The 25,259-nt window shown below is 40.9% G+C and overlaps 1 protein-coding gene across 2 annotated transcripts in view; it reads left to right on the top strand.

Moving 5' to 3' along the window:
- Nucleotides 1-24,696, top strand: part of itsn2b (intersectin 2b) — a 36,798-nt gene extending 12,102 nt beyond the window's left edge. The window contains exons 8-40 of one of the 2 annotated variants that reach the window (XM_039611807.1): nucleotides 14-150; nucleotides 853-916; nucleotides 1,555-1,692; nucleotides 1,863-1,939; nucleotides 2,622-2,884; nucleotides 2,961-3,110; nucleotides 3,227-3,367; nucleotides 3,619-3,706; nucleotides 3,947-4,086; nucleotides 6,466-6,650; nucleotides 7,468-8,243; nucleotides 8,342-8,463; nucleotides 8,564-8,821; nucleotides 9,008-9,111; nucleotides 11,872-11,924; nucleotides 12,465-12,631; nucleotides 12,806-12,836; nucleotides 12,923-13,044; nucleotides 13,969-14,065; nucleotides 14,197-14,391; nucleotides 17,700-17,821; nucleotides 17,989-18,095; nucleotides 18,226-18,409; nucleotides 18,554-18,652; nucleotides 19,154-19,237; nucleotides 19,355-19,438; nucleotides 19,522-19,584; nucleotides 19,874-20,023; nucleotides 20,118-20,236; nucleotides 20,323-20,405; nucleotides 20,497-20,580; nucleotides 20,778-20,951; nucleotides 22,179-24,696. In XM_039611807.1, coding sequence (XP_039467741.1) covers nucleotides 14-150; nucleotides 853-916; nucleotides 1,555-1,692; nucleotides 1,863-1,939; nucleotides 2,622-2,884; nucleotides 2,961-3,110; nucleotides 3,227-3,367; nucleotides 3,619-3,706; nucleotides 3,947-4,086; nucleotides 6,466-6,650; nucleotides 7,468-8,243; nucleotides 8,342-8,463; nucleotides 8,564-8,821; nucleotides 9,008-9,111; nucleotides 11,872-11,924; nucleotides 12,465-12,631; nucleotides 12,806-12,836; nucleotides 12,923-13,044; nucleotides 13,969-14,065; nucleotides 14,197-14,391; nucleotides 17,700-17,821; nucleotides 17,989-18,095; nucleotides 18,226-18,409; nucleotides 18,554-18,652; nucleotides 19,154-19,237; nucleotides 19,355-19,438; nucleotides 19,522-19,584; nucleotides 19,874-20,023; nucleotides 20,118-20,236; nucleotides 20,323-20,405; nucleotides 20,497-20,580; nucleotides 20,778-20,951; nucleotides 22,179-22,327 — 4,810 coding nt within the window. In that variant the 3' untranslated portion in view covers nucleotides 22,328-24,696. Of the gene's footprint in view, nucleotides 1-13; nucleotides 151-852; nucleotides 917-1,554; nucleotides 1,693-1,862; nucleotides 1,940-2,621; nucleotides 2,885-2,960; nucleotides 3,111-3,226; nucleotides 3,368-3,618; nucleotides 3,707-3,946; nucleotides 4,087-6,465; nucleotides 6,651-7,467; nucleotides 8,244-8,341; nucleotides 8,464-8,563; nucleotides 8,822-8,914; nucleotides 9,112-11,871; nucleotides 11,925-12,464; nucleotides 12,632-12,805; nucleotides 12,837-12,922; nucleotides 13,045-13,968; nucleotides 14,066-14,196; nucleotides 14,392-17,699; nucleotides 17,822-17,988; nucleotides 18,096-18,225; nucleotides 18,410-18,553; nucleotides 18,653-19,153; nucleotides 19,238-19,354; nucleotides 19,439-19,521; nucleotides 19,585-19,873; nucleotides 20,024-20,117; nucleotides 20,237-20,322; nucleotides 20,406-20,496; nucleotides 20,581-20,777; nucleotides 20,952-22,178 lie in introns of both variants that reach the window. The other variant, XM_031730900.2, reaches the window with a different exon arrangement.
- Nucleotides 24,697-25,259: the final 563 nt, after the last annotated feature.

The raw sequence follows: 25,259 nt of genomic DNA, 5'->3' as shown, positions 1-25,259 counted from the left end.
TATTGTATTTCAGCTCTGGTTCTTCAACCCCGTCTGTGATGTCCCCCATGAATGCTGTTCCCAGTGACTGGGCTGTGCCACATGCTTCCAGACTTAAATACAGACAGCAGTTCAACAGCTTGGATAAACAGATGATTGGATACCTCAGTGGTATGATGCATTTATGTGTACGCTCACGTTATAGGTTATATAAAACCAAACTATTTAAGGAATTTAGGTGTGGATCATGGTGATGAACAATCACTGGTGACTTCATAACATTTTCCTTCCTCTTTTTTTTTTTTTTCTCTGTATCAACCTTAAGTTAGCTCTAAGTAAGTAGTGGAGGCTATAGTAGCGGGTGTGTTCAGTCACAGCGTTTCTCAACACACACATGCACACAGTCAAGTATTTGTTTGTCTCTTTGTTCTGCAAACCTTGTAGAACCTGTTCTTATGAAAAAACAAAGATTTATTGAAATGAGAATGAAGGTCAGATTTTTTTTCCAATTTTCTTAGTAATGCAACTTGACTTTTATTATCCAGTCTGTATAGTAAATAAATTACATGAAGGGCTTCTTTTATTCCTTCAAGTTTTGTGTCCTTGTAGACCTTTTTAAAGCTGAGTGTTTTCATGCTGTCGCAGACTGTTTGCCATCATCTGCTTTTTAGATTTTGTAAACTTTGTACAATGTCACTCAAGGAAAAATGGGTTATGGTGTTGCACCTGCTTCCTGTCATCACCACACGTTATGTAGTTTAATTAATATATCATCACACACTATACCATTTCACACACACCACTTCTTTCTTCTTCCACACCCCCCACATCTCTGTGCTCCACAGCTCTGACATTTGTTCCTCTTCTTACCAGGTCTGCAGGTGAAGGGTGTGATGGAAAGTACGATGCTGTCAAAAATACAACTGGCCTCCATCTGGTAGGATTATGTGTGCATTTTGTTGTGTCTGAACATGTCTTTTGATTACTACAGTCAGGTTTGGCAGCCAGAAGTAAGAAACTTCATTCAGTTGTAGCGTTCTCACAATACCTCTTATTATTATTAAGGAAGTAATTGTTTTTTGTTTTGTTTTTTGTTTAAGAATGCTGCTCCCAGTATCTATTACTTGTTAAAATGGGTTAAAACTTCTGACAAAAGATGTGCTGTTTTTTTTTTTTTTCTTTTTCTTTTGTTTTGGTCAGGTTTTTTTTAAGCTTCTGAAATATTTTTTATGCAACTGAATACAGCAGGATTTATCAAATCAAATGGACATTTTTTTCTACAGTTAGCTACTTACACCTATAACTGTTAATTGTTTTTATTGAATTTGGTTAAGTTAGTTTTATATGATCTTGCATCTTGTGCTTCAACACCTAGTCTGGTTATGTCAGAGAAGCTTAGAAGCATTTTTAAGCAGCAAGTCCAATAGCTGTGATATTGATGTTGTAATTGTAATTATGAGGTCCAAATATTCCTGAGTAACAATATTGTTTGCCCATGAATATTATTCTGCTGCATTTAAGTATGATAAGTGTATGTTATGTTTTATAAAAGTCCAACTTGCAAATTTCCTGCAGGAATTTAGCAGATGTGGATAAAGATGGCAAGCTGCAAGCGGAGGAGTTTATTCTGGCAATGCACCTCGTGGATTTGGCAAAGAGCGGTCAACCACTGCCATTAACCCTGCCAACTGAGCTGGTACCACCCTCACAGAGGTATGTGGACACACATGTTCTGCTGGACCAAAACCTCTCCAACATTCTCATTCTCTATATATAAATGCTTGACTTAAGGTTTTTGCACGAAACCTTTTTTGTATTGACGTGTTATTATGTGAGTGATGTTGCATGCTGTATTTTCAAAGAAACTGAAATCTGTATTGCAGGAGTGCCACGAATGGCCTCAGCTCTTCCCTGATTGATGACTTGGAAATTGAACCTCCACAGAAACCAAAAACGAACAGTCAGTACTACCAATAAACACAACCAACTCACACAGACAGCAGCCTTTTTAAACTGAGGGTTCATGTGCAGCCAGCAGCTATGGATCACAGATGTTTATTTTGGGATTTTTTGCACATGCTGAGAAATACTAATATAATGGGTGTAGTTTGAATTTCCCCTGTTCTTGTTTTTCTGTAACTGCATTTCACATGTAAACCATCTCAGCTTTAACCCTCTTTCTCTCTCTCTGTTTCCTTGGTTCACTACTTTGGACTTTAAATGGGATGAGTTACAAAACTTGCAGCTGGTCTGTGTGTTTCCTGTGTAGCGCATAGATTGACTACCAAAAATGGAAAAGAAAAGGATGCACAGATTAAAATAATCTTATCATAAATATGAGAGAAGCTGCGCATAGTAAAATGGAAATGGTGGGTCAAACTCTAGTAATGAGTCTGAGTCTTTAAAGAACAGTGTCTGGAACGTGGTGCACGTATTGGTGACTTGGCCTACAAGTAGCAGCTAGAATGTTTGGACATTGTTAAATGCTAATCCTCCAAATCTTATAAAAATTATTCACAATTTCTTTTTAAATACATGACCTCGAATAAATAATCAGTATTTAGTCACATACATGTTCACAATTCTTTTCTTAATGTTAACATGAAAAGTACGATGATCAGTAATGTCTACTTTGTTTTCAGTATCATTTGAAGATAAATTCAAAGCTAACCTAGAACGAGGGAATGCGGAGTTGGAGAAAAGACGACTGGCCTTACTGGAGGCTGAAAGGAGGGAGCAGGAGCGGCGCGCTCAGAAAGAGAGAGAAGAGCGAGAGAAGAGAGAGAAGGAGGCTCGGGAGGCTGAGGAGAGAAGGAGGAAAGAGGAGGAGAGGAGGCTCGAGCTCCAGAGAGAGCTGGAGAGACAGAAGGAGGAAGAACGGCAGAGGGAGATAGAGAGAAAAGAGGTGAGGTGAACATCTCAGAATGAGTTGTTTGCAGTGATGCATGGTGTACTTACTTCTGTGTGTCCGTTTATTCTAGGCTGCACAGCGGGAGCTCGAGCGTCAGAGAAAAGAGGAGTGGGAGAGGAGGAGGAAAGGAGAGCTCCAGTTAAAGAAGGAACAGGAGCAGGATGAAATCACCAAACTGAAAGCTAAGAAGAGGAGCCTGGAGTTGGAGTTGGAGGCAGTGGTGAGTGCTGAGGAGACATCTCAGTCCAACATAGAGCAAAAATACTTTCTATTTACATGTTGCGGGGTTTTTAAGCTGAAGGTTTATCTCTGTTCTTCTTTCTCTACCTCCTTTAGGGTGACAAGCACCGCCAGATCTCTGACCGCCTGCGTGACTTTCAGAACAAGAAAAAGCTTCAGAAGACTGAGCTTGATCTTAACAATCAAAGGAAGGAGGCACGCCAGCAGGATATTAACAATCTGCAGAAACAAATTGAGGTCTGTGCTTTTTTTTCTCCATTTTTTTCTGAGATCATTTCTGAGTTTCATTCAGTTCCTTGTGTGTTTCTATAACATTATAATATTATGACATTTAGTGCTGAAAGTAGCAAGGATAGATGTTTAGTAGTTTACCTATGTATATGAGTATTGCTTTATTAAGAGGGTGTGTGTCTGTTAATCTTTTCTGAAACTCCGCCCCCCTCCAGTGATGCATTTCTTTTTTTTTTTTTTCTTTTTTTATCCGTTAGGAGTTCCAGAGAAAGTTGTCCCACTTGACTCCAGAGCAGAAAAGACTGACTGAGAAGCTGAAAAATATGTCTCTGAATAACCTGCCTGGTTAGTAGTGAAAAATTAACATGCCAAGCTTTGGACCATCAGTCATAGAAAAATGGAAAATAAAATGAAAAGATTTTAATTATCACGGTTTTCATTGTACTTGTTGTAATTATAGTTACTTAATACATGCAACTATAAGAAGTAAATGCAAATAAGTTATGGATTGTTGTCTGATAGATGTGCCATCAGTTACCACAGTGCTCTCAGAAAGACAGTTGACTGTATTTTATCTGCTTGTAGCATCGACAATGTCCACCCTAAAAATGAGTATGACGGAGAAAAAAGGGACGTGTATGAAACTGCGAGAACAGCTGGAAGTTCTGGAGAAAGAGACGGCTGCCAAACTAGCAGAGATGGACCAGTATAACAAAGACATGCAGGTAGGAATCTGTCACTACTTCAGTCTGCTTATTGGCCAGATGCATGTGGGGCGGGAGCAACAAAGTAAATACAGGTAAAAGGTGCTGTGTTCTGATGTTGTGGCTAATAAACTAAGCGAGCCCTTAGTTTATTTTACAGCTAGTAGGTACAGTTTGTGTTCTTTGCATGTGTGTGGTACTGAGTTATGATGGATTTAAACGGACTAAACACTGCAGGTGTGAAAACAGCCTTAGAAAACTCTCATGAGAAAATGCTGAATGCTTGTTTTTAGGGCTGCTCGATTATGGCAAAAATGATAATCGCGATTATTTTCACTGAAATTGACATCTCGATTATTTGACGATATTTATTTAACAATAACAATGTATTGAATAATGGCTTTAAAGATTGTCAAAAAATAATATAAAATAGTGTGCAAATACTGATTACAGTGCAAATGTTTGCAATATAAAAAATAAATGAAAAATGTAAACATCTATGTTTAGTGAACTTCAAAATACTGCACAATATTTGATCCACGTCTGACTCCGCGATCCCATAATGTTTCCACCAATGTTCCCTCAAATATTTCATGTGTCTGAGCGAACACACAAACTCCCTGAGTGATCCCTTGGACCACTGTGAGCGACATCAGACGTGTGCACTGTGGTCACGCCAGCATCTAATCCATCCAAGTTACATGGTTTATTAAAATAATCAAATTACAGCATTTACATTTATGTTAGACTACTTTTAATTAACTGCTTTAGCTCACTTACAATGAAAATGTAAAAAATCCTGTTCATGACCTGTGTAGTGTGTTAACACTATTGGAACACTTTTGGAACACTTTTTCCGTCAATTGTTCCGTCTGTCCTGCTCACATCTCCAATGGTTGTACACGTTGTCATTAATGTGGCTTCACTGCACATCAGCCACGCCGCTTTGCTAGCTAAAACCCCGGTGTCGGCACATAAGGACGCTGTCATAGCCTGTCAACCACGTTGATTGGCTGCGTATATACGAATGTGAATCGCATTATTGCCTGGACTATGGGATAAGGTGGCATCGTTCTAATCCCATACAGGCGCAGCCAGTCACTTACTGACTAACACTGCAAAAAGAATTGTTAAAGTTTTGATTTTAATTTCAATTCAGGTTAGATTTTTTTTGTGCGCAACGCAGAATTTCTGTGCGCAGAGACCGTGCCAGCAGTGCGCAATTGCGCGTCGCGCGCAGCTTAGAGGAACATTGGTTTCCACACCACTGAAGTCGTTTTACCTCTCTTTTCAACCAACGGCATTCTTTCTTCAGCAGCCATTATCCTCTCCTCTCCAAATAACTTCTGCTTAGCTTTCCGAGCTTCCCTCGGGTCCTCTTAATTGTTGTGACGCGTGTTCGAAACGCAGAGAGGTGCGCTCGATTTGCCACACGGAGCAGCGCGAGAGTAAAGCACAAGGGAGGTGCTAATAATCGGCTCAGTCATTTTTAATGATCGTTGAAAACCCAGATCGTAATCTAGATTAAAATTCGATTAATTGAGCAGCCCTACTTGTTTTTCCAGTCATTGAGGTTCATGGCAGCCGTGTCAGGGAACAATAGTTAATGTCTTCTTACAATTCTGCTGGAATGCGTGGGATGGTTTCCATCCTTGATAAGTTAAGGGCCAGCATCTCAAGCTCTATGGATTATAATATTTTTTTGCACTTATTCTCAGCAGTGCAAAATGGTAGATTTATCAGCTTTGATAAAAAGGGGCTGGTGGTTTGGATCGACTTCCTTAAAACTTATTTATTTTTATTTTTTTAAGCAGACTGTTTTCCTAATATAAATTTAAAAGCAGTGATTTAACAAATTGCATATTAAAACTGTGTCCTTTACAGCTGATCACTAATATTGCTTCCTGGCCCTTGAGGCCTTTTTTGTCTTTCTCCTTCCCTGCCATACTTCATATTTTGCCATCTGATACGACATCTTAAACTTTGATTCCTCTTTTTCCTCGTCTTCTGGACATTTCTGCTCTTCCCTACACTGGATCCTTTCCTCTCTTCCCATTCGTCCATCTCATACCCCTTTTCAGTATGTGGGTGCTGAGGAGTCAGTACTCCAGGCTCTCCTCTCTCTGCTGGCCTGCCTCCGTAACCTCTTCTACCTACTAAAGGTTTTTGCTTTAGGTCTCATTATTGTTCTTGCCTTGTTGTATCTTGTGTTTTGGTACCCTAATTTATCTCTTTCTTGTCTAGTTTTTCTCATGCCCGCCTGCATAATATTTAGCTAGGTGTTTGATGCTGTTTGTTTATAGGCCTTAGACTGTGCCCATGTCCATCTCGCATCCTTGAATTCAGCCATTTATCTTTCAGACTGCTAGTAATTATGTTAACTATCTTTGTTTACATCAGGAACTAAGAGAGAGCCAAAGAAATCAGCAGGCTGCACTGGAGAAACTGCGCAGCATAAAAGAAGACAAACGGCGTGAGCTCATGCGAAAGAAAGAGCAGGAAGAGGAGAGGAGGAGGAAGGAAGAAGAGAGGAAACGACAAGAGGAGGAAATGAGGCGCAGGGAGGAAGAGGAAGAAGCTCAGAGGTACACTTTGAATTTACATTTTTGTGTTATAAATATTAGTCATCAGTTATAGAGCAGATGCCATATGCTCTTTTTCCAACAAACACAAAATGTATTAAGATATTATTGAATACTGCATATAGTTTGTTATTCAGTCAAGTTTGATGATGTTGTTTACTTAAAAAATAACCTTTTTTGTCATGATCAAAAAGATAAAGAGACCAATAGAAAAAAAAAATGTAAAAACTCCATATACTGATAATGCAATTCCGAGATGAAAATAATGTCATCAGTTGAAAAAACAAAAACCCAAAATATGCAAGATCCATATCGAACAATTTACGCTGAGATTGACACTTTAGTAGATCCAAACCTTTTAGTCTAGAAAACGTTCCCGTGCTATGGCCAGCATCTTCTATTTGTCTTCAGAAGTTTTTTGTAATTATGTTCTTCAAACCAGTTGAAATAGCTTTGGATTAACTTTTGAAATATTTTTCCTACATGGCCTCTTCTCAAGACATTTAAATCTTTCTGCCTTTTCTTCAGTTATCTTTATATCAGTTTGACTTAGTAAGAGTGAGATTCATAATGACCACTTAATAGTGCGTTAATTTGAGGTATGTATGCCTTATGAACTCCATTGGGCACATTTCCAGTCATCTGATGTGATTTAGGTCTCAAAATCTGCTGGGCAGGGGTGGAAGGTGTGGTGCACCCTGATATATTGGTGGTTGTGAGAAATAGCGTGGTTGTTTTGAATATTTTCTCACATCATCACAAATAACTTTTTCATTTTAATGTTCAAACTTTTAAAGCTTGTTTTTTTTCTCACTTACAGGCGTATTAGGATGGAAAGGGAGCGTCAGAGAAAGCTTCAGGAAGAGAGGGAGGCCAAACAGAGGGAAGAGGAGGAGAGACAGAGACAGGCTCTCATCCAGGCTGCCAAGGAGCAGGCAGAACGAGAGCTCAGAGCAAGGGAGGAGGCAGAGCGGAGAAAACGAGAGGAAGAGGAGAGAAGGAAAAGAGAAGAAGAAGAGCGCCAGCGCCAAGCAGAGAGGCGGAGGCAGGAGGAGGAGAGGCGAAAGCTGGAGGAGGAGAAGAGGAAGCTAGAAGAAGAGAGGAGAAAACTGGAGGAGGAGAGGAGGCAAGAGGAGAAGAGAAGGAGAGAAGAGGAGGAGCGACGCAGAAGGGAGGAGGAGGAGAGAAAGAGATTAGAGGAGGAGCGGAAAAGGTTAGAAGAGGTGCGGAGGGAAGAGGAGCGCCGAAGGGAGAGAGAGGAGGAGGAGAGGAGAAGACAGAGGGCTGCTGAAGCAGCTTTCCGAGACGCAGAGGAAAGGCGAAAGCAGGAGGAGGAGGAGAAGAGGAAGCGGGAAGAAGAGAGGAGAAGGCTTCATCAGCAGCAAGAGGAGGAGAGGAAGAGGCGTGAGGAGGAGAGAAAAAGGGCAGAAGAGGAGAGGAAGAGAAAGGAGGAGGAAGAACAGAGGAGGAAAGCTGAAGAGGAGAGAAAGCGGAAGGAGGAGGCGTCTCGTCAGCAGAAGCAGCAGCAGCAACCACCAAAAACAGGAGGGAAGATTGATATTCAAGCTCTGCTGAGAGGGCTGGAGGAGCGGAAAGGTGTGAGGGACAGTTGCATGTTTTGAAATCTTTATCAGCTTCTGTTGTCTTTGTTTTATAGATCAGTTCACTTTATGATGTCTGATGTGCTGCTACAGGTGGGCAGCCGAGGGCCAAGCAGCACAGGAAGTCCGCATCGCTCACATCCTTCAAAGCACTCTACCCATTTACTGCACGAAACAACGAAGAGCTCAGCCTGGAAGCAGATGACGTCATCGAGGTAGGAATAAAATCAGGGCTTCACTCTTTTTGTTGTTGTTGTTTTTTGACCCTCAGCTTTTAACTTTCCTGTCTCAAACCTTTTTATCTCCTCTGCTCAGGTTGATGAGACGACAGAGCGAGAGGAGGGCTGGTTGTATGGCAGCAAACAGGGGATGATGGGCTGGTTCCCAGAGAGCTACGTCGAGAGAGTGGGCCCATCGAATACAGCTAATAGTACTGCCCCTGCTCCTCCTGCTAAACTACCGCTGCAGTCACAGCTTAGTAATGCTCTTAAGGCTGCCAAAGTGTCCGGGACAAAATCCGCCTTCACACCAACACATTCTCCAAACCCTGCAACTTCTGAGAGTCAGGGACAGGTGAGGGCTTCACAGAGCACTTACTGCTCCTTACAACTGTATAATTATTATGTGGATAGGTTCAACCTCTCTGTGCTGTTATCTCTTCATCAGCGGGTGGTGGGTACCCTGTTAGCCCAGGCGCTCTGTTCCTGGACAGCAAAGACAGATAGTCATCTGAACTTTAATAAGGACGATGTGATTCAGGTATTGGAACAGCAGGAGAACTGGTGGCTGGGACAACTGAACGACGAACAGGGCTGGTTCCCTAAGACATATGTGAAACCTATTGGAGAAGATGAGGGCTCAAAGTAAGTACTTCCTTATGTGTGGATCGTTACTTTCTCTAAGACATTAGCAGCTTTTTCCTTCTTGGATCTTGGATTTGGATTTTCAACAGCAGTTTCAAAATCTCAACAGTCAACAGTCAATAGCCTTGGAAATGGAAACTCTTCCTGTTATTTTAGTTCCTAATAATACTAACAACCCTCATTGTGTAAGATTTTTTTTTCCTTTCCTTTTAGGAGGCACTTTCTTCCTGAAACTTTACTGTAATGAAATGCACAACTAAAGAGTAATTCAAGCGGCAAAAATGTTAAGATTTGGTTTACTCTTTAAAAATGACTCTTATTACTATATCACTCTTATTACCATCACTATATATATGTATAAAAGGTGAAAGGACATCTTTTCTTGTTTAACATGAATCATTTTAACATTTTAACTTTTAGTTTTGAAGCAGATTTAACGTGAACTTCAGCCTTCATGGCAATCTAAGGTTGTACACTTTAGACCTCTTTTAGACCACTAATCAGCAGAAAATTCCTCTGTGGATTCACTACTGACATGAGGTTGAATTCAAGTCTTAGTGATCATGTGAAAAATACAGCTTTTCACCTTTCACCTTCAATCAAATGTAAACATAAGGAGATATATTTTTAAGGGCTGGCCAGCCTGATTTAGAAAGCCTGTTGTATGGTGGGAACGTTGGCCTTATGAACTTATGTAAAATCAGTAAAACAGAAAAACATACTTCATTGTCTTTTGTTAAATTAATTAATCACCATTAATTTGCATAAACTCTGTAATCTGAAGCACATGCCTGTGTGCCTTCCATATGTAAAGTTTGGTGCCATTATCTCAAACTAAATCAGTCAAGCCACATGATCAGTCACATGATAACATGACCAGTCACCTACATTCACAGGTGCAGCAGGATATGCACTTTGATTCCAGCTGGTATTGTAGGAAACTGAGCCTGAAGTTTAAGCTCTTGATTTACTAGTCAGTCAAGTGCAGGTTCATCTGTGTTCGTGACATTTGGCTGGTGACCAAAACAATGAGACTCCATGTTTTATGAAGGCCTGAGCAGATTCCCCAATGACTAGAAAGCTTTGCATTTCTTTAGTTAAACTTTGCGTGTGGCATCATAAGTTTTGGGAGATACATGGGTGGATTGCTACAGGGAGTGCAGAATTATTAGGCAAGTTGTATTTTTGAGGAATAATTTTATTATTGAACAACAACCATGTTTCCAATGAACCCAAAAAACTCATTAATATCAAAGCTGAATGTTTTTGGAAGTAGTTTGTAGTTTGTTTTTAGTTTTAGCTATTTTAGGGGGATATCTGTGTGTGCAGGTGACTATTACTGTGCATAATTATTAGGCAACTTAACAAAAAACAAATATATACCCATTTCAATTATTTATTTTTACCAGTGAAACCAATATAACATCTCCACATTCACAAATATACATTTCTGACATTCAAAACAAAACAAAAACAAATCAGCGACCAATATAGCCACCTTTCTTTGCAAGGACACTCAAAAGCCTGCCATCCATGGATTCTGTCAGTGTTTTGATCTGTTCACCATCAACATTGCGTGCAGCAGCAACCACAGCCTCCCAGACACTGTTCAGAGAGGTGTACTGTTTTCCTCCTTGTAAATCTCACATTTGATGATGGACCACAGGTTCTCAACGGGGTTCAGATCAGGTGAACAAGGACGCCATGTCATTAGTTTTTCTTCTTTTATACCCTTTCTTGCCAGCCACGCTGTGGAGTACTTGGACGCGTGTGATGGAGCATTGTCCTGCATGAAAATCATGTTTTTCTTGAAGGATGCAGACTTCTTCCTGTACCACTGCTTGAAGAAGGTGTCTTCCAGAAACTGGCAGTAGGACTGGGAGTTGAGCTCGACTCCATCCTCAACCCGAAAAGGCCCCACAAGCTCATCTTTGATGATACCAGCCCAAACCAGTACTCCACCTCCACCTTGCTGGCGTCTGAGTCGGACTGGAGCTCTCTGCCCTTTACCAATCCAGCCACGGGCCCATCCATCTGGCCCATCAAGACTCACTCTCATTTCATCAGTCCATAAAACCTTAGAAAAATCAGTCTTGAGATATTTCTTGGCCCAGTCTTGACGTTTCAGCTTGTGTGTCTTGTTCAGTGGTGGTCGTCTTTCAGCCTTTCTTACCTTGGCCATGTCTCTGAGTATTGCACACCTTGTGCTTTTGGGCACTCCAGTGATGTTGCAGCTCTGAAATATGGCCAAACTGGTGGCAAGTGGCATCTTGGCAGCTGCACGCTTGACTTTTCTCAGTTCATGGGCAGTTATTTTGCGCCTTGGTTTTCCACACGCTTCTTGCGACCCTGTTGACTATTTTGAATGAAACGCTTTGATTGTTCGATGATCACGCTTCAGAAGCGTTGCAATTTTAAGACTGCTGCATCCCTCTGCAAGATATCTCACTATTTTTGACTTTTCTGAGCCTGTCAAGTCCTTCTTTTGACCCATTTTGCCAAAGGAAAGGAAGTTGCCTAATAATTATGCACACCTGATATAGGGTGTTGATGTCATTAGACCACACCCCTTCTCATTACAGAGATGCACATCACCTAATATGCTTAATTGATAGTAGGCTTTCGAGCCTATACAGCTTGGAGTAAGACAATCATGCAAGAGGATGATGTGGACAAAATACTCATTTGCCTAATAATCCTGCACTCCATGTAGACTAGTATGCATGTATGTACTGTAATATTGTCTCTCTGTCGTTATAGTGTGAAGAGCTCCTCTGCTGATGTTCCTGATGGTGACGGCCTGCAGCTTGAAGGTAAAGTAAAAACACTTGTGAAATGTAAACTGCGCTTCCTGATATTGAATACAACTAAGAGTCCAAACTGTATGCAGTCTGCCTTCAGTTTTCACATATTGTGGCTAGTATGTTTGACATCATATTTTAGTTTTAGTTTCAGTCATTATGCAAATGTATTGTTTATAAGGTTGGGGAAACCTGCAGTCAGCTGAGACTGAAGAAGTCACTTGGATGAGTGACGAAACGTTTCTCCCACTGAAAACTCAACGTCCAGATGAACAGAATCAACTTTCTGGGATCATATTTTAACATTTTATAAAGATTAAATGATTGAACAGACTTTACTACACAATTTTTCCCTTCTAGCTTTTCACATTTATTTAGATAATATATGCTTCATTCAAAATTCAACATTACTGTTCATCTGCTATCATTCAGGATTTGTTGAATCTTTTAATTGGACTATAATGGAGTTCAGTTTATCGATGTAAACAACACGTGTGGGCCTATAACTGTATTGTTGTGTCTTAATCTTTATGTATTCTTTTTCTTTTCCAGAATTTGTGGCCTTGTACACCTACGAGTCTCCACAGTCCGGTGATCTGACATTCAAAGAGGGAGACGTGATCCTGGTGAGCAAGAGAGATGGAGAGTGGTGGAACGGCTCGATAGGAAACCGCACGGGCGTCTTCCCCAGCAACTACGTCAAACCTAAAGAGACGGATGTAAGAACACTCAACAGAACACACACAGGGCATGAACTGGTCTGCTGCAGTAAATAATTTGGAAAGGTCTTATTTTAGACTTCAGTTTGTGACAATTTCATAATAGATTGCATTATAACATAAATTGTTATAAAAGAACACATACTAAAATATAAACCCATCTTTTATTTTCAGACATCGAGCACATCTGGAAAGAAAAAGCCAGGTAACGTTCTAAGTTTCAAACATGTTTTCTCAAAGTCCTGATTGTACATTTTTCTGAAATAAGTTGTTTGTGTTTTATGTCCACAGAGGTTGCTACGGTTATTAGACCTCACACTTCTACTGGTCCTGAGCAGCTGAATCTGGAAAATAGTCAGCTCATCCTCATCCTCAGCAAGGATGTCTCAGGCTGGTGGCTTGGTGAACTGCAGGTCAGCGTTCAGGAGTTGTTCAAGTTATAGTCTTTTTTTTAACTAGGCTGCCACAAGCCCAAAACAGATTCATCCTTGCTGACACAAAGACAACTCTAATGTCTATAAGCATGAACAACGGTGAGAAGCCAATTAACCACAAGTCCTCACAGGCTGAATGGATGGGTCACCGTATAACGAGCACACTCATTTATAAAATTCCTCATTATTTAGCTTATAGATATTTCACACACATATTCCACTATGAGTGCATATTTTCAACATATAAGAAGAAAAATGGTTCACTCACCCTTGTTTTTCAGGCCTTGCACTCAACAAAGTCATTGACAACACTCAACTCCAAAGATGTTGCTGTACTCATTCTACCTACGTTTCTCCTTCCTCCTTAGAAAACCAGTTTTATCTTTTTCTTTCCTAAACATAATTTATTATACTGCTGGACCATAAACACACAATGAACACACAAACTGTTGCACAGTTGACGTCAACAGGTTCCTGCGCATTTTCCACATTCCTGCACATTACAATTCCCAGCATGCCCATCCACCTTGTTCAAAGATACTTGGTATCGGTGATACTGGGCCTATTTACTTGGCTCAAATCAGTACCAAGTTTTGCAGTATTGTACACAACTACTCGCTGGATGTTGTGTTGGTAAAATGAACTTTGCAGCAAATCATATTATTTAATCAAAAGTCTCTAAAAGGTACCAGCAGTGGAAAGCAGACTGAGAGGTCTGTTTTTTGACTCTGACTAGCAGAGGTGTTTTTTCTTTCAGAGAAAAATGAAAATGATTATTTGCTCAGACATAAACTTTCCTTTTGTTTTGGCATAACACTCAGGCAATCATGAACTTTGAAAAAGAATTGTCAGTCTGATTAAAACCTCACTGAAAACCAGTGACTTTGTATTTTCTGACTCCAGGCTCGTGGGAAAAAGCGTCAGAAGGGCTGGTTCCCTGCTACTCATGTTAAAGTACTGGAGTCCAGCAGTGGCAAGTCCACACCAGCACCTCAACCAGGTAACACAGACACCACTTTAAGTCACTGAGGGAGGGCAAAAGTCACAGCAGCATGCATTTTAACAGCATTAATAAAAATACCAGTGTGGACAAGGCAAAAATAATAACCTCACGGTCCTCTTCATATTCAGTCTGCCAGGTGATCGCCATATATGATTACACAGCCGCCAATGCGGAAGAGATGAGCTTCTCTAAAGGGCAACTGATCAACGTTTTAGACAAGAGCGACCCTGACTGGTGGAAAGGAGAATCCAACGGGGTTACTGGATTGTTCCCCACCAATTATGTTCAGATGACCACGGCGGATGTTGACCCCAGTCAGCAGTGTATGTAAATCTCTCTTCCATGTTGCTTCAAACCTGTATAACTAACTATTCTTAAGTGTTTGTTCATTTACCCGTACCTGCCTATCTACGACCCTTGATAGTTTATCATCAGCTCGTCCGTCACACTTTTCTTCACACTGACCGTCTTCCCCCCCTCCCAATCTGTATTTCTCCCTCTCTCTTGTTCGTCGTTTGTTTCTCTTTTTAGGATGGTAGAAAGACTCTTCCTCCTCCACCTCTTCTCCCTCTCCACCTACCGACTTCAGAGAGACCCACTATCACACTCTGCTCTGACGGGCTGAAGTGATTGGACACTTATCTTCTAACTTCTCCCATTAAGCAAATTTCATTTTGTTCACTATATTTAAGACAAACTCAAGCAGCAGGTGAACAATTAAAAATGAGGGGGGCTTGAGTAAATTAACTTGGGCGTGAAGCTAGTTTTTCATGACTCTTTGTGGTGATTCTGTGACTTTTTGATTCCTTCGGTTGTCTTTTTTTATCGTGAAAGTTGACGCTGAGTGATAGTGGGTTTCTCTGTGGCTTCTCCTTCCTTCGGTAGACACATTTCCTCCCTCATTCAGCCCAAACCTGTCTCTGTCATATATGTTTCTCTTTTTTCCGTTATTGGCTCTCCAGTTTCGGGAGTTCTGATCACACAAACCTTACTATTCCTCAGAGATGTGTCTTTAATCAGACATGATGGTAAAGTGTTACTGCAGCTGCCTTAATTCTTGTTTTATACTAAAGATTAAGATCATGATAAACCTCAAAAATGTGAATAATTTTGAGGATTGAAAGGGTCGGGCTCCTGTCCTTGCAGTGAAATGTGTGTTTTAAAGTCTGACCTGCTGTCTTAATGAAAGTGATTCAAAAGAAAAGAAAGAATCCAGTATGAGCATATCTGCATCAAACTTGCACTGCAGCAGCAAACGTTTCTAGGGCTTGCCTGACCGAGGTGCGTTAGATGGTGCAAACTGCAAAGCTAATAGTGGGTGTCATGTTTTCTACCTCCTGCATGCTCTTTACAGGCAGTTCACTCACTTAAACCGCACCAAATATGGACGCATCTGAAGAAAAATATTTCCTGGAGTGTGCCACATGTGAGAAAGGAAAATATTCTGACTTAATTCTCGCTAAATTTCCCAAAGTTCATGTGGGAAAACAGCTTTAGAGTGAGTAAACCATTAAAGACATGGCCTGTTGTCACGCATGAACTCCGGATTGAAATGTTGTCCCTTGAAGTTTTCCTTTCTTTCTTGTAGCACACTACAGAAAATGGTTTCCTTCAGATGTGTTTGCACGCACTGTCTGTTATCTCTCTGCTGGTGTTGTTCCTACAAACATCAAGTGTCCAATCACATTTTTGTGATGTCTCGGTCTTGAAACTGGGGAAAAAGGTTTTGGGGTTTATTTTTTGTTTTAGTTTTTATGGGGTTTCATTTATTTGTTTGTTTTTGTTTTTACAATGCTAAACCGGTTTGTTTATCCTAAACCTAACCAAAGTGTGAAACTAATAAGTCCGTAGATCTAAAAATAATAATTTCATGTTTTCTTTTGCTTTCTCGGAGTAAACAAATGTCAGTTTAGTCCTTTCAGTGACCACAACTTCATCTTTAGATGGTTTTTGTCAATACTTTTTCCACTTTAGTGATTCAAAGTTTCAGTGTCATAACAACCTGATGATTCATTTGCATTTAATAAGATGTTACAGAAACAGCACTGACATGTGCATTTTGTTTCAGTTGATGGTACAACCATCTGGTTAAAGACCAGTTTATGTTCAATCCAGCTGCACTTGGATTTTGCATTTTCACATGGTTAAGGTCTAGAAAAGTTCAGGACTGCAGTGCATGTGTAAAAAGGGTATTACAGTAAGCCTTGTTTTTAGGGGTGATATTTAAAGATGATTGCTGCACTTTATATTAATGAATGCTGCTTTTCTGCTGCTGCTCAGGGTGATTTTATTGTGGAAGGGAGTGAATGCATGTCAGCTGATAGTGTTAACCACAGGTTACATATTAAAATAAATAAAGAGGTAATGGTTAATGTTGGGATTGGGGATAAATTCAGATCAGTGGGTGGGAGACTTTATATCCTGTGGATCCTCTCTTGGTACACTGACTCCAGGGAGAAATTAGAAATGGTACAAAAGAGTTTGATGACCTCTAATGCAAGAAGAGCTAATCATTGTTAAAGGGTTTGTTACGTTTTTGGGCGTGGGGAGATCCTGTATTTGTTTTATCACAGTTTATTTGTTGGGATTTCAGGTGAAAGGCTGCCATAGAGAACAACACTAACAGTGTTTGCACAACTGACTTAAAAGATATACCAAACATTTGTGCTACAAAGGTGTTGGAAGATCTGTCTGGTATATATTTTCTGAATCTGTAATAAAATAAATCAAATAAAGATTGTGTGTGTGAGTCGTGCTCAGTGTTTACATGTTCAATAAAATCCATACGATTAAGATGACCGGATAGATGAAAACCATTTCTCACCTTGTTTTTGTGATTTTTCTGTTTACATCCATGGATCTGATTTGTAATTTAGTCCCAAAGGATTGCTTCTTGAATAGTTTGGATTTGTTTCTCTGCTTTTGTTTAATGTTATCTATGTGACTTTGGCTAACCTGTACTGGGCTACCTTATCTAATAACATGTGAATATCCACAGTTTTATAGACTTATTATTAATGGATGAAGGTGCAGAAAAATAGGAAAAGGTCAGGTTTATCCACCCTTTCAAGGGTGGAAAAAAAAGAACTTCCTTTCCTGTTTTGGTACAAACAGATTTATCCCAGCAAGAAGATAACAGCACAGAAAGAGCCAAACCTGACAGGAGAGGCAGAGTACGATCAGACTGAGCAAACAGCCAGCCAGCTACAATCAGTCATAGCAATGGCTTCACAGAACAGATTTCACTTTCTGAACCTTTGGGATGACACAGCAGATGAGAGTAAAACAAGAGAGGGAGAGGAAAGAAAGGAGTTTATAGGGGATGAGCAGTCAGTTTGCATGGGATCCTCACAGTGGATGAATGGGCACCTTGTATCAGGTAAGTGTGTTAGATGGTTGTCGTCTGCCACCTGCTTTTTTTTAAACCTTTCTGAAAGTAATGTATGAGAGGGTACAGAAGAGGAATCATTTTTGTTTTCCTGTGCAGACACTTCCAGCAGGAGGCAGTAAACGCAAACCTGGGCTATCGGTACAAGCAGTCATTTGTGGGTTTTGTTGAAGTGGATGGACTGGTTGGTTTGTTTTCTTTTTCATGCAAACCTCTCCTCTGGGTGTTGCTCCTGTTTTGCAGGGTGTGCAGACCTGAACAGCCTGGATTCACTGAGCCCTCAAGAGAAGAAGAGGCAAGGTTACATCCATGAGCTGATAGAAACTGAGGAAAAATATGTGGAAGACTTGCAGATAGTGCTGGAGGTAATTTCACACAAACCTGCTGAATAATACATGTAAAAGCAAAAAGTGGCATTCTCAAAAATCACACCAAGAAAAGTTACACGCTGCAGTTATTACTGTGTTGTGTGTGTATGAGTTGTGACTTGTGTGTTTTGTAATATTTGTGGCTTTTTCCTCTGCTTGTGTAGGTTTTCTACAAGCCCATGTCTGCGTCGGGCCGGCTGAATGAGTCAGAGATGAACATGATTTTTGTCAACTGGAAGGAACTGCTGGCCTGCAACTCTAAATTTGTCAAGTAAATATCTTGTGGGCACAGCAGAGGCGACAGTGTTTCTGATAGTGTGAGGAAATGTTGTGAAAAGTGTTTGTGCAGATTTTTTTCAGTGTGAAAAAGCATGCCGGGGGTTTTTCTTGTATGTGTGCAGGGCGCTCCGCGTTCGTAAGAAGACGGGTGGAGAGAACAATCCAGTGGGGATGATTGGAGATATCCTGGCTGCCGAGCTGTCCCACATGCAGCCCTACATCCGGTTCTGCTCATGCCAGTTCAACGGCGCCACACTGCTGCAGACTCGCACTGACAATGATTCGGACTTTAAGGACTTCATGAGGGTAGGAGGGATTCCCACATCTTGTCCGCTTCCAATGAGAGCTTCATGTTTTCCATTTATAGTTTGGGAATTTTAGGGGTTCCGGTTTTGTTGTAAGACAAGAATGTATCTGTTAATCTTTTGATGTTGTCTTTTTTCCCCTTAGAAAATCGCCACAGACTACAGGTGTAAAGGAATGCCACTGTCCAGCTTCCTGCTGAAACCGATGCAGAGGATCACTCGCTACCCACTGCACATCAAAAACGTAGGCCATCGTTTTCATGAGCATCTCTGACTTTAAAGTGTGGCCTTAACTGGCTGCATTTGACTTTCTGGTTGTTTTAAAAGTTCTGTCATAATTTTATCTATTATTTTATTGTTAGCTTTTTTAAATATTTAGACTCACATTAATATACAAAAAAGAGAATTTATAAGGGTGTGGAGAGTGACGGACTGTGCAAGCACTTTTTTCCAGTTCTATGATACTTTTACTTTAAGTATGAATGTTCTCCCTGGAGAGTATTTTCAGCCACAGCTTTACATTCAGGGAAGTGATCAGAAGTTATCACAGTAAGCTCTCATTCTGCACCAAGTATCAGCTTCCACTGTCAGAAGTCGTCAAAATTACCCTCCAATCTTTAGAGTGCATGTTCATCAACAGAGTATACAATGAAAGAGTATACTCTTTAGTGACGGAAAATATTTGTTATTAAAATTAACATAAAATGTGAACATGATTAGCTTATTGGTGTATTTACTTGTGCAGATCCTGGAGTGCACTGCAGAGGGCCATGCTGACCGAGGTCCTCTGAAAGAAGCGCTGGAGAGGGCGGAGGAGCTCTGTCAACAGGTTTTTATGATTATCATTTCCTTTATTAATGAACTCAGTGAGTCGCTTAATTACAAAGTGTCTGTGTTGTGGTTGAAAGACTCTGATGTGATGTTTCTGGGCGATTACCTTGTGCAGGTGAACGAGGGTGTGAGAGAGAAGGAGAACTCCGACAGACTGGAGTGGATTCAGAGCCACGTTAATTGTGACGGTCCTGTCGAGGTATTGAGATTTATGGTTTTTCATTCATGGCTCTTTCTGTGAAAACATTGAAACGTTATTTTAAACTTTCTTGCTTTTTACAGCATTTGGTCTTTAACTCCCTTACCAACTGTTTGGGCCCCAGAAAACTGCTCCACAGCGGCAAGGTGAGTTTCACTGCAGGTTCTCATATTCGGAAGAGAAGAGTATTAAGAGGCTGGCAGGATGGGGCATAAAGGATGATGAAATTTGAAACATAATGGTTCAAATCCCAGGAAGTAGTGTTACTGGTTACAAGTCTCATACCACAAAGTAAAATTTTCAGACACCAGTAAGCTTTAAATAATTTAAAATCGTGTTTTGCTGAAGATGTGCGAAAGTAAATCAGTTAATGTTGTTTGGTTTTTTAAATGTTTAATCATACATGTGCGGGTGTATCACTCTCTGTCTTCACAGTTGTACAAGGCAAAGAGCAGCAAGGAACTCTGGGCTTTCCTCTTCAACGACTTCCTGCTTTTAACGTACGCGGCTAAACAGTTTACCTCATCTGGACTTGATAAACTGTTCAGCAACAAGAATAACGTACAGCTAAAGATCTACAAACCGGTAAGAGACGCACACGAGTAGAAATCTCCTCCTTTGAGGCAACGTTAGACTTTGCGTAAGTGCCTGACCGTGTTTCATCTTGTGTTTCCTGTAGCCCGTCCTCCTGAACGAAGCTCTGGTCAAGCTTCCAGATCCTTCCAGCGATGAGCCCATCTTCCACATCTCACATATTGACAAAGTCTACATGCTCAGAACAGACAACATCAATGAACGGTATGTGCACACGTTAGCGTACACACAGAGAAATGTGCCAGCGATTCGGTGGCTTTTACAAATGCCTGCGTGTTTGTGTTTTTCAGGACGGCGTGGGTTCAGAAGATTAAGGTGGCGTCTGAGGAATTTATTGAGACTGAAAAGAAAAAAAGGGAAAAGGTTTATCAAGGTTTGTGTCTACACTCCAAGAGCCACATTCGTGTCACCTAAACGTGATAATCTCAAATAATCATTTAAGCTTCCTGTTTATGTGTTTACAGCACGCTCTATGAAAGGCAGTGGAATCGGCAGACTGCTCGTCACCATCCTAGAAGCCACTGAACTCAGGGCAGCAAAACCCAACGGTGAGCATCAATGCACTAAAAACAAATCATCAGCTTTGTGTTTCCTTGTTTTATACTTTTACACTTTTCTCTTTACTTCTTTCTTTTTTCCTTTTTTTGTTTTTTTTGATTATCTGAATCAATCCTCAACTTGATTTCTCTTTACCTGCTCTCACATCCTCCTCCTCATGCCTGTCTGCGGTCTTTCCCTCCTGCAGGTAAAAGTAACCCCTACTGTGAAGTGACCATGGGAGCTCAGATCTTCACATCCAGAGCAATCAACGACACCCTGAACCCCAAATGGAACTTCAACTGTCAGTTTAACATCAAAGACATCTACCAGGACGTCCTCTGCATCACCATCAATGAAAGAAACCAGTTTTCACCAGACGGTTAGCTACCGGCTAATTACATTATTTCATTTTATTAATATTGCTAAAGTTTTTTCAGAACTCTTTCCTTAAAAGCCCGTAAAATAGTTAGATTATGGTCTAAATGTATACAAATTAAATTATTATAAATACTCGTTCGTAAGAAAACAGTGGAGTCCCCACTCCAGGCTGGGAATGAGTTGCTGCTCCAAGTGGAGGAAAGAATCTTGGGGTCTTGTCTTTGAGTGAGGAGAGGGTTGAGTGGGAGATTAGTGTGGATGCTGTACCGGTCTGTTGTGGTGAAGAGAGAACTGGGCATGAAAGCAATGCTGCTGTTTTGCACTTCAGTCTACATTCCCACCTTCACCTGTGGTCACAAGCTCACAAGGTCACGACTGCAAGTTTAAGGTTGTGGATAGCTGGAGCTGGTTAAGTCATCTGATTAAGATGCCTCCTGACCACCAACTATGAAATGGAGACCCAACACGTGTCATGTAGCAAGCTAAGTGTCTGTTTATTTACTGTAACTTTCTCTACACGTTCATCTGCAACAGAGTCACATTCCAGCAACTCTCCCCTCTGAGCTAGGTCGGCACACTTGTTAGCATTAGCTTCCTGTCTGGACTGCCCCCTTCTCCAGGTCCTGGCGTCCTCCTGAAATAGGGGAGGCGTGATTAGATGATGATTACCGTCTGTTCCCAGCCTCCCATGACACTCCCCGAGCCCACTGCTCCACCCCTCCCTTGCAGCTAAGCCACAAACCACACCCCACCACAGGCCCAGGACAAACCAAGGTTACAGTAGACAGATAATGTCTCTACTCTGGCTTGGGAATGCCCGGTGTCCCCTCACATAAGCTTGAGGAGGTAGCTAAGGACAGGGAGGGCCAGGTGTGTCTCCTGCCCTCGTGACCCGGATAAGCGGTAGAAAATAGATAAATGGTTATTTTATTCAGTGGCAGAAAGACAAATCCTCTTAGGACATGGGTGAAGGGGGTTAGTGTAAAATGAGTTGAACACACTGGTGTAGGGTTTAAAAGAAATATTAAAAGTTAAAGAGCATCCCATATGTCACTGAAACTGTCTCAACACCCCCACTGGTTAAACGTTGGCTGTTGGTGAATGTTTTACTGTACGCAGCATAATTTTAAAAAGTATAAAACGTTAAGCATGGTTTTCTTCTTTAAAAAATAAATAAATGAATATAACTTCCTCCAAACTCACGTGCTGTTCTGTTTTCTCGTGTCAGAGTTCCTGGGCCGGACCGAGGTTCCAGTGGCGACCATAAAGAAAGAGTTGGAGAACAAGGGAGCGGCGACACGTCGTCTTCTGCTGCACGAGGTCCCAACAGGGGAAGTGTGGGTCCGGCTCGACCTACAGCCCTATGGACACAAGTAGCCGCAAAGGACGAACTGAAACAAGAAACTACATCCTCTGTAGAGACTTCCAAACAAGAACAGTTAACCAAATTTTAAAAGGCTGCTTGTTTTCACATTAACAAACTAAGATGGTTTCTCCTCTATGCTGTAAGGAGAGACGGTCTCATTCATCAAGCCTTAATTAATTTAATATTAACCAGCAGTAATAATACCTCTTCTGATGTCATCCATATCCTGCAGTAGAGATGGCCTTTCAACAATTCAAGCCACAAAATAGGAGTTGGAGTTCATCTTTTGTTCCTTGGGATGACTTTAGATGGGAAGGCAAACTTGTTCACCTGCAGGAGACTTGGTGTGTCCCACAGCTGAATGTGGGTCCTATGTAAAATTTACAACCTTCAGATGGAGTTAGGACCAGACAAAAGCTGCTGAGAAGCAGATAATTAAAAGCAATAAAACTATATGTGCTCTCCTTTAGACTCTCAGAGCTCTGTATCTCAGTCGGTTTTTATTAAGTATTCACTTTGCCAAGTCTGCTCAGCCAAGGCCGTTAAACGAGCTGACACTGAACTAACTAGTGTTTTATCTTAACTGTCAAGAGATACAAGTTGACTCTTTATATTATTTTCTTCTTTTTTTTTCTGAGGAGATCATGACTGACTGCTTTTTAGAGACTTTGCCGGCCTGCTTTGTGGCTGTCGCCAATCATAAACTGTCTGGGCTCACTTCTCACAGTGACATCACAAACAGTAGATGGCAAATGATGGACAGCGACAACTTGGAGAATAAGTCTGTAGAGCTGGTCTGAAGTCAGTTTACTACTGTAGATCTCAGGATACGTTGTTCTGGGTTGAGTCTGTGTCACTGTAGCAACACTGAACACTCGTTTTGTTGAGTTTTTGTGTGTAAGTTGGGATTCGTGAGTACATATCTTTGGAGAATAGATGTGTAACAATAGAGAAGCGAACAGATCCTGCAACTTTGGGAGAATACAACTTCTTGCCTTAATAAAAGTCATTTTTGACCTTTCTTTTTTAAATATATGACTAAAATAATTTACTCTTCATTGGGATGATGCTGGGCTTGACTATAGACTATTTTTGCTTTTTTTTTTAACGTGTGAAATCAGCCACGGCCGAGTAATTTCAAGTGAGTTTAAGATGATTAAGTTGAGAGTTTTGTGTTTTTATGCAGACAATTTTGATGGCGTTAACTTTTTGAGGTAACTCAGATCGAGAGCAATAACAAACAGTATTTTCCCACTTGTATTTTTTATGCTTTTTCAAACTGCCCGACACATTTTAAGGCTCACCCCTCTCGTCCCTGCCTGCTTACAGCAATATTGTGACCTCAAAAAGTTAAAGTTGGCGCTTACGAACGTCAGCCATGAAGACGCTACAAAGATAAAGGGTGTAAAAGCTGCGTATTTGTGTTGTTGTTGTTTTTACTCTTACTCAATGTGCTCAGATTATTTTCTAACTCTCCATTTAAACAAAATGTGTTGTATTTATTTCTTAATTTATGCGTGTGACTATCCAAAGTTTAGAGCGCCTTTCTGTTTCATCGCAGAGAAACGGTCGGTAATCGCTGAGTTTGTTTTGTGGGAAAGCCGGCTCAGTATCTTAAGACTTTCCACACATGAACTTCTGAGTTATTTAAGAGAGTCCAGTCAGAATATTTTCCACAGTCTTCCTTTCTCGCATGTAGCACACGGCAGGAAATGGTCTGCTTCAGATTCATTCGCACTACTGGAAATGTGGAAATGTTCCTTTTGGGTCAGAGGTGCAAACTTCAGTCGGCACAGTCCAGCATCACATAGACTTTTTACTTGGGAGCACACAGAAAAGTAAAGACGAGTTAACGTCTGATCCGACTGCATCAGATATTTGTGTTGTTCATTCACCTCTGCCGGGTAATGTCTGGAAGTCCAGGGCTGAAGTGCATGTGTGGAAATGGATTCATATACATTTTTTTCCCCTGATTGAGTTTTACTGTAATGAGACGAAGTTGTTCATTGTTTTCTTAGGTCTGATATTTTGTGCTCTTGTACTCCACTGATTTACCCTTTTTTTTTTTTTTTTTTTTTTTCTTTTTTTTTTTAAATCAACGAGGTTGTTTTTAAGTCTTGTTGTTAACGCCTGTTCTTTTTTTAATTTGTGGAAGGTGTGAGACTTCCTCGTCTGTGTAGGGCTGTAAAAGCTTGTTTTCCTCTTTCATTTTCAGCCTCCTGCACTGACTGCTGAGTTTATGACCTCTCTAACCCTGACTTGCCTGTTCACAGCTGACCGGCTTGGATTCTGTAACCTGCTGTTTGTACTCACCTTGGCCTCTATATGGCACTCGCTGTATCAGGGTTTCTTAAAGCAAATTAAAGATATTAAAAGTGAACAAACTGTCAATTTAATTGTCCAGTCAAACAAAAAAGACCAATTAAAATACCTAAACTGTGAGCGAACATCCTCCTGCAGACTATGCAGTTGAGCACACCATCCTGCTGTTGTGCTTTTTCCAACTACAGTGTTATGTGCAGCATTTCTACTAAACTACAACAGATTTTTACAGTTTTCATAAAGCCGGACATGATTTGAAGATAAATTCTCATGTTTGAACAAGTAAAATATATATTTTTGGGGGGTAGTTAACTCTTGGTTTGCTTGGTTTCTCGTGGTGTCCGGCCACAGAGTCCGTAGAGTTCAGTGCAGAGTTGTCAGTGCGCACCAATAGCTCTCATTAAGTCCTCCTTCACCCTCCACTGGCTCTGGGGCCACAGGAGCAGCAGCCATTATGTAACCACGCTGAGTGGGTCTGTGAAGAGATGACAGCAACACACACGGCTGCGTGACTGGGTCGAGAAAGTCAGCTGAACTCTACCTTTTGTGGCAGAGTGCTATGGCACTGCTAATGCATTTAATGGAGTGGGGGACGTGATGATATAACTAAAGGGATTAAAT

The sequence above is a fragment of the Oreochromis aureus genome, linkage group 1 (genome assembly GCF_013358895.1).
Source record: "Oreochromis aureus strain Israel breed Guangdong linkage group 1, ZZ_aureus, whole genome shotgun sequence".
In the NCBI taxonomy this organism is placed as follows: Eukaryota; Metazoa; Chordata; class Actinopteri; order Cichliformes; family Cichlidae; genus Oreochromis; species Oreochromis aureus.
Note: the sequence above shows the minus strand (reverse complement) of the source record. Positions and strands in the feature narration are given on the sequence as shown.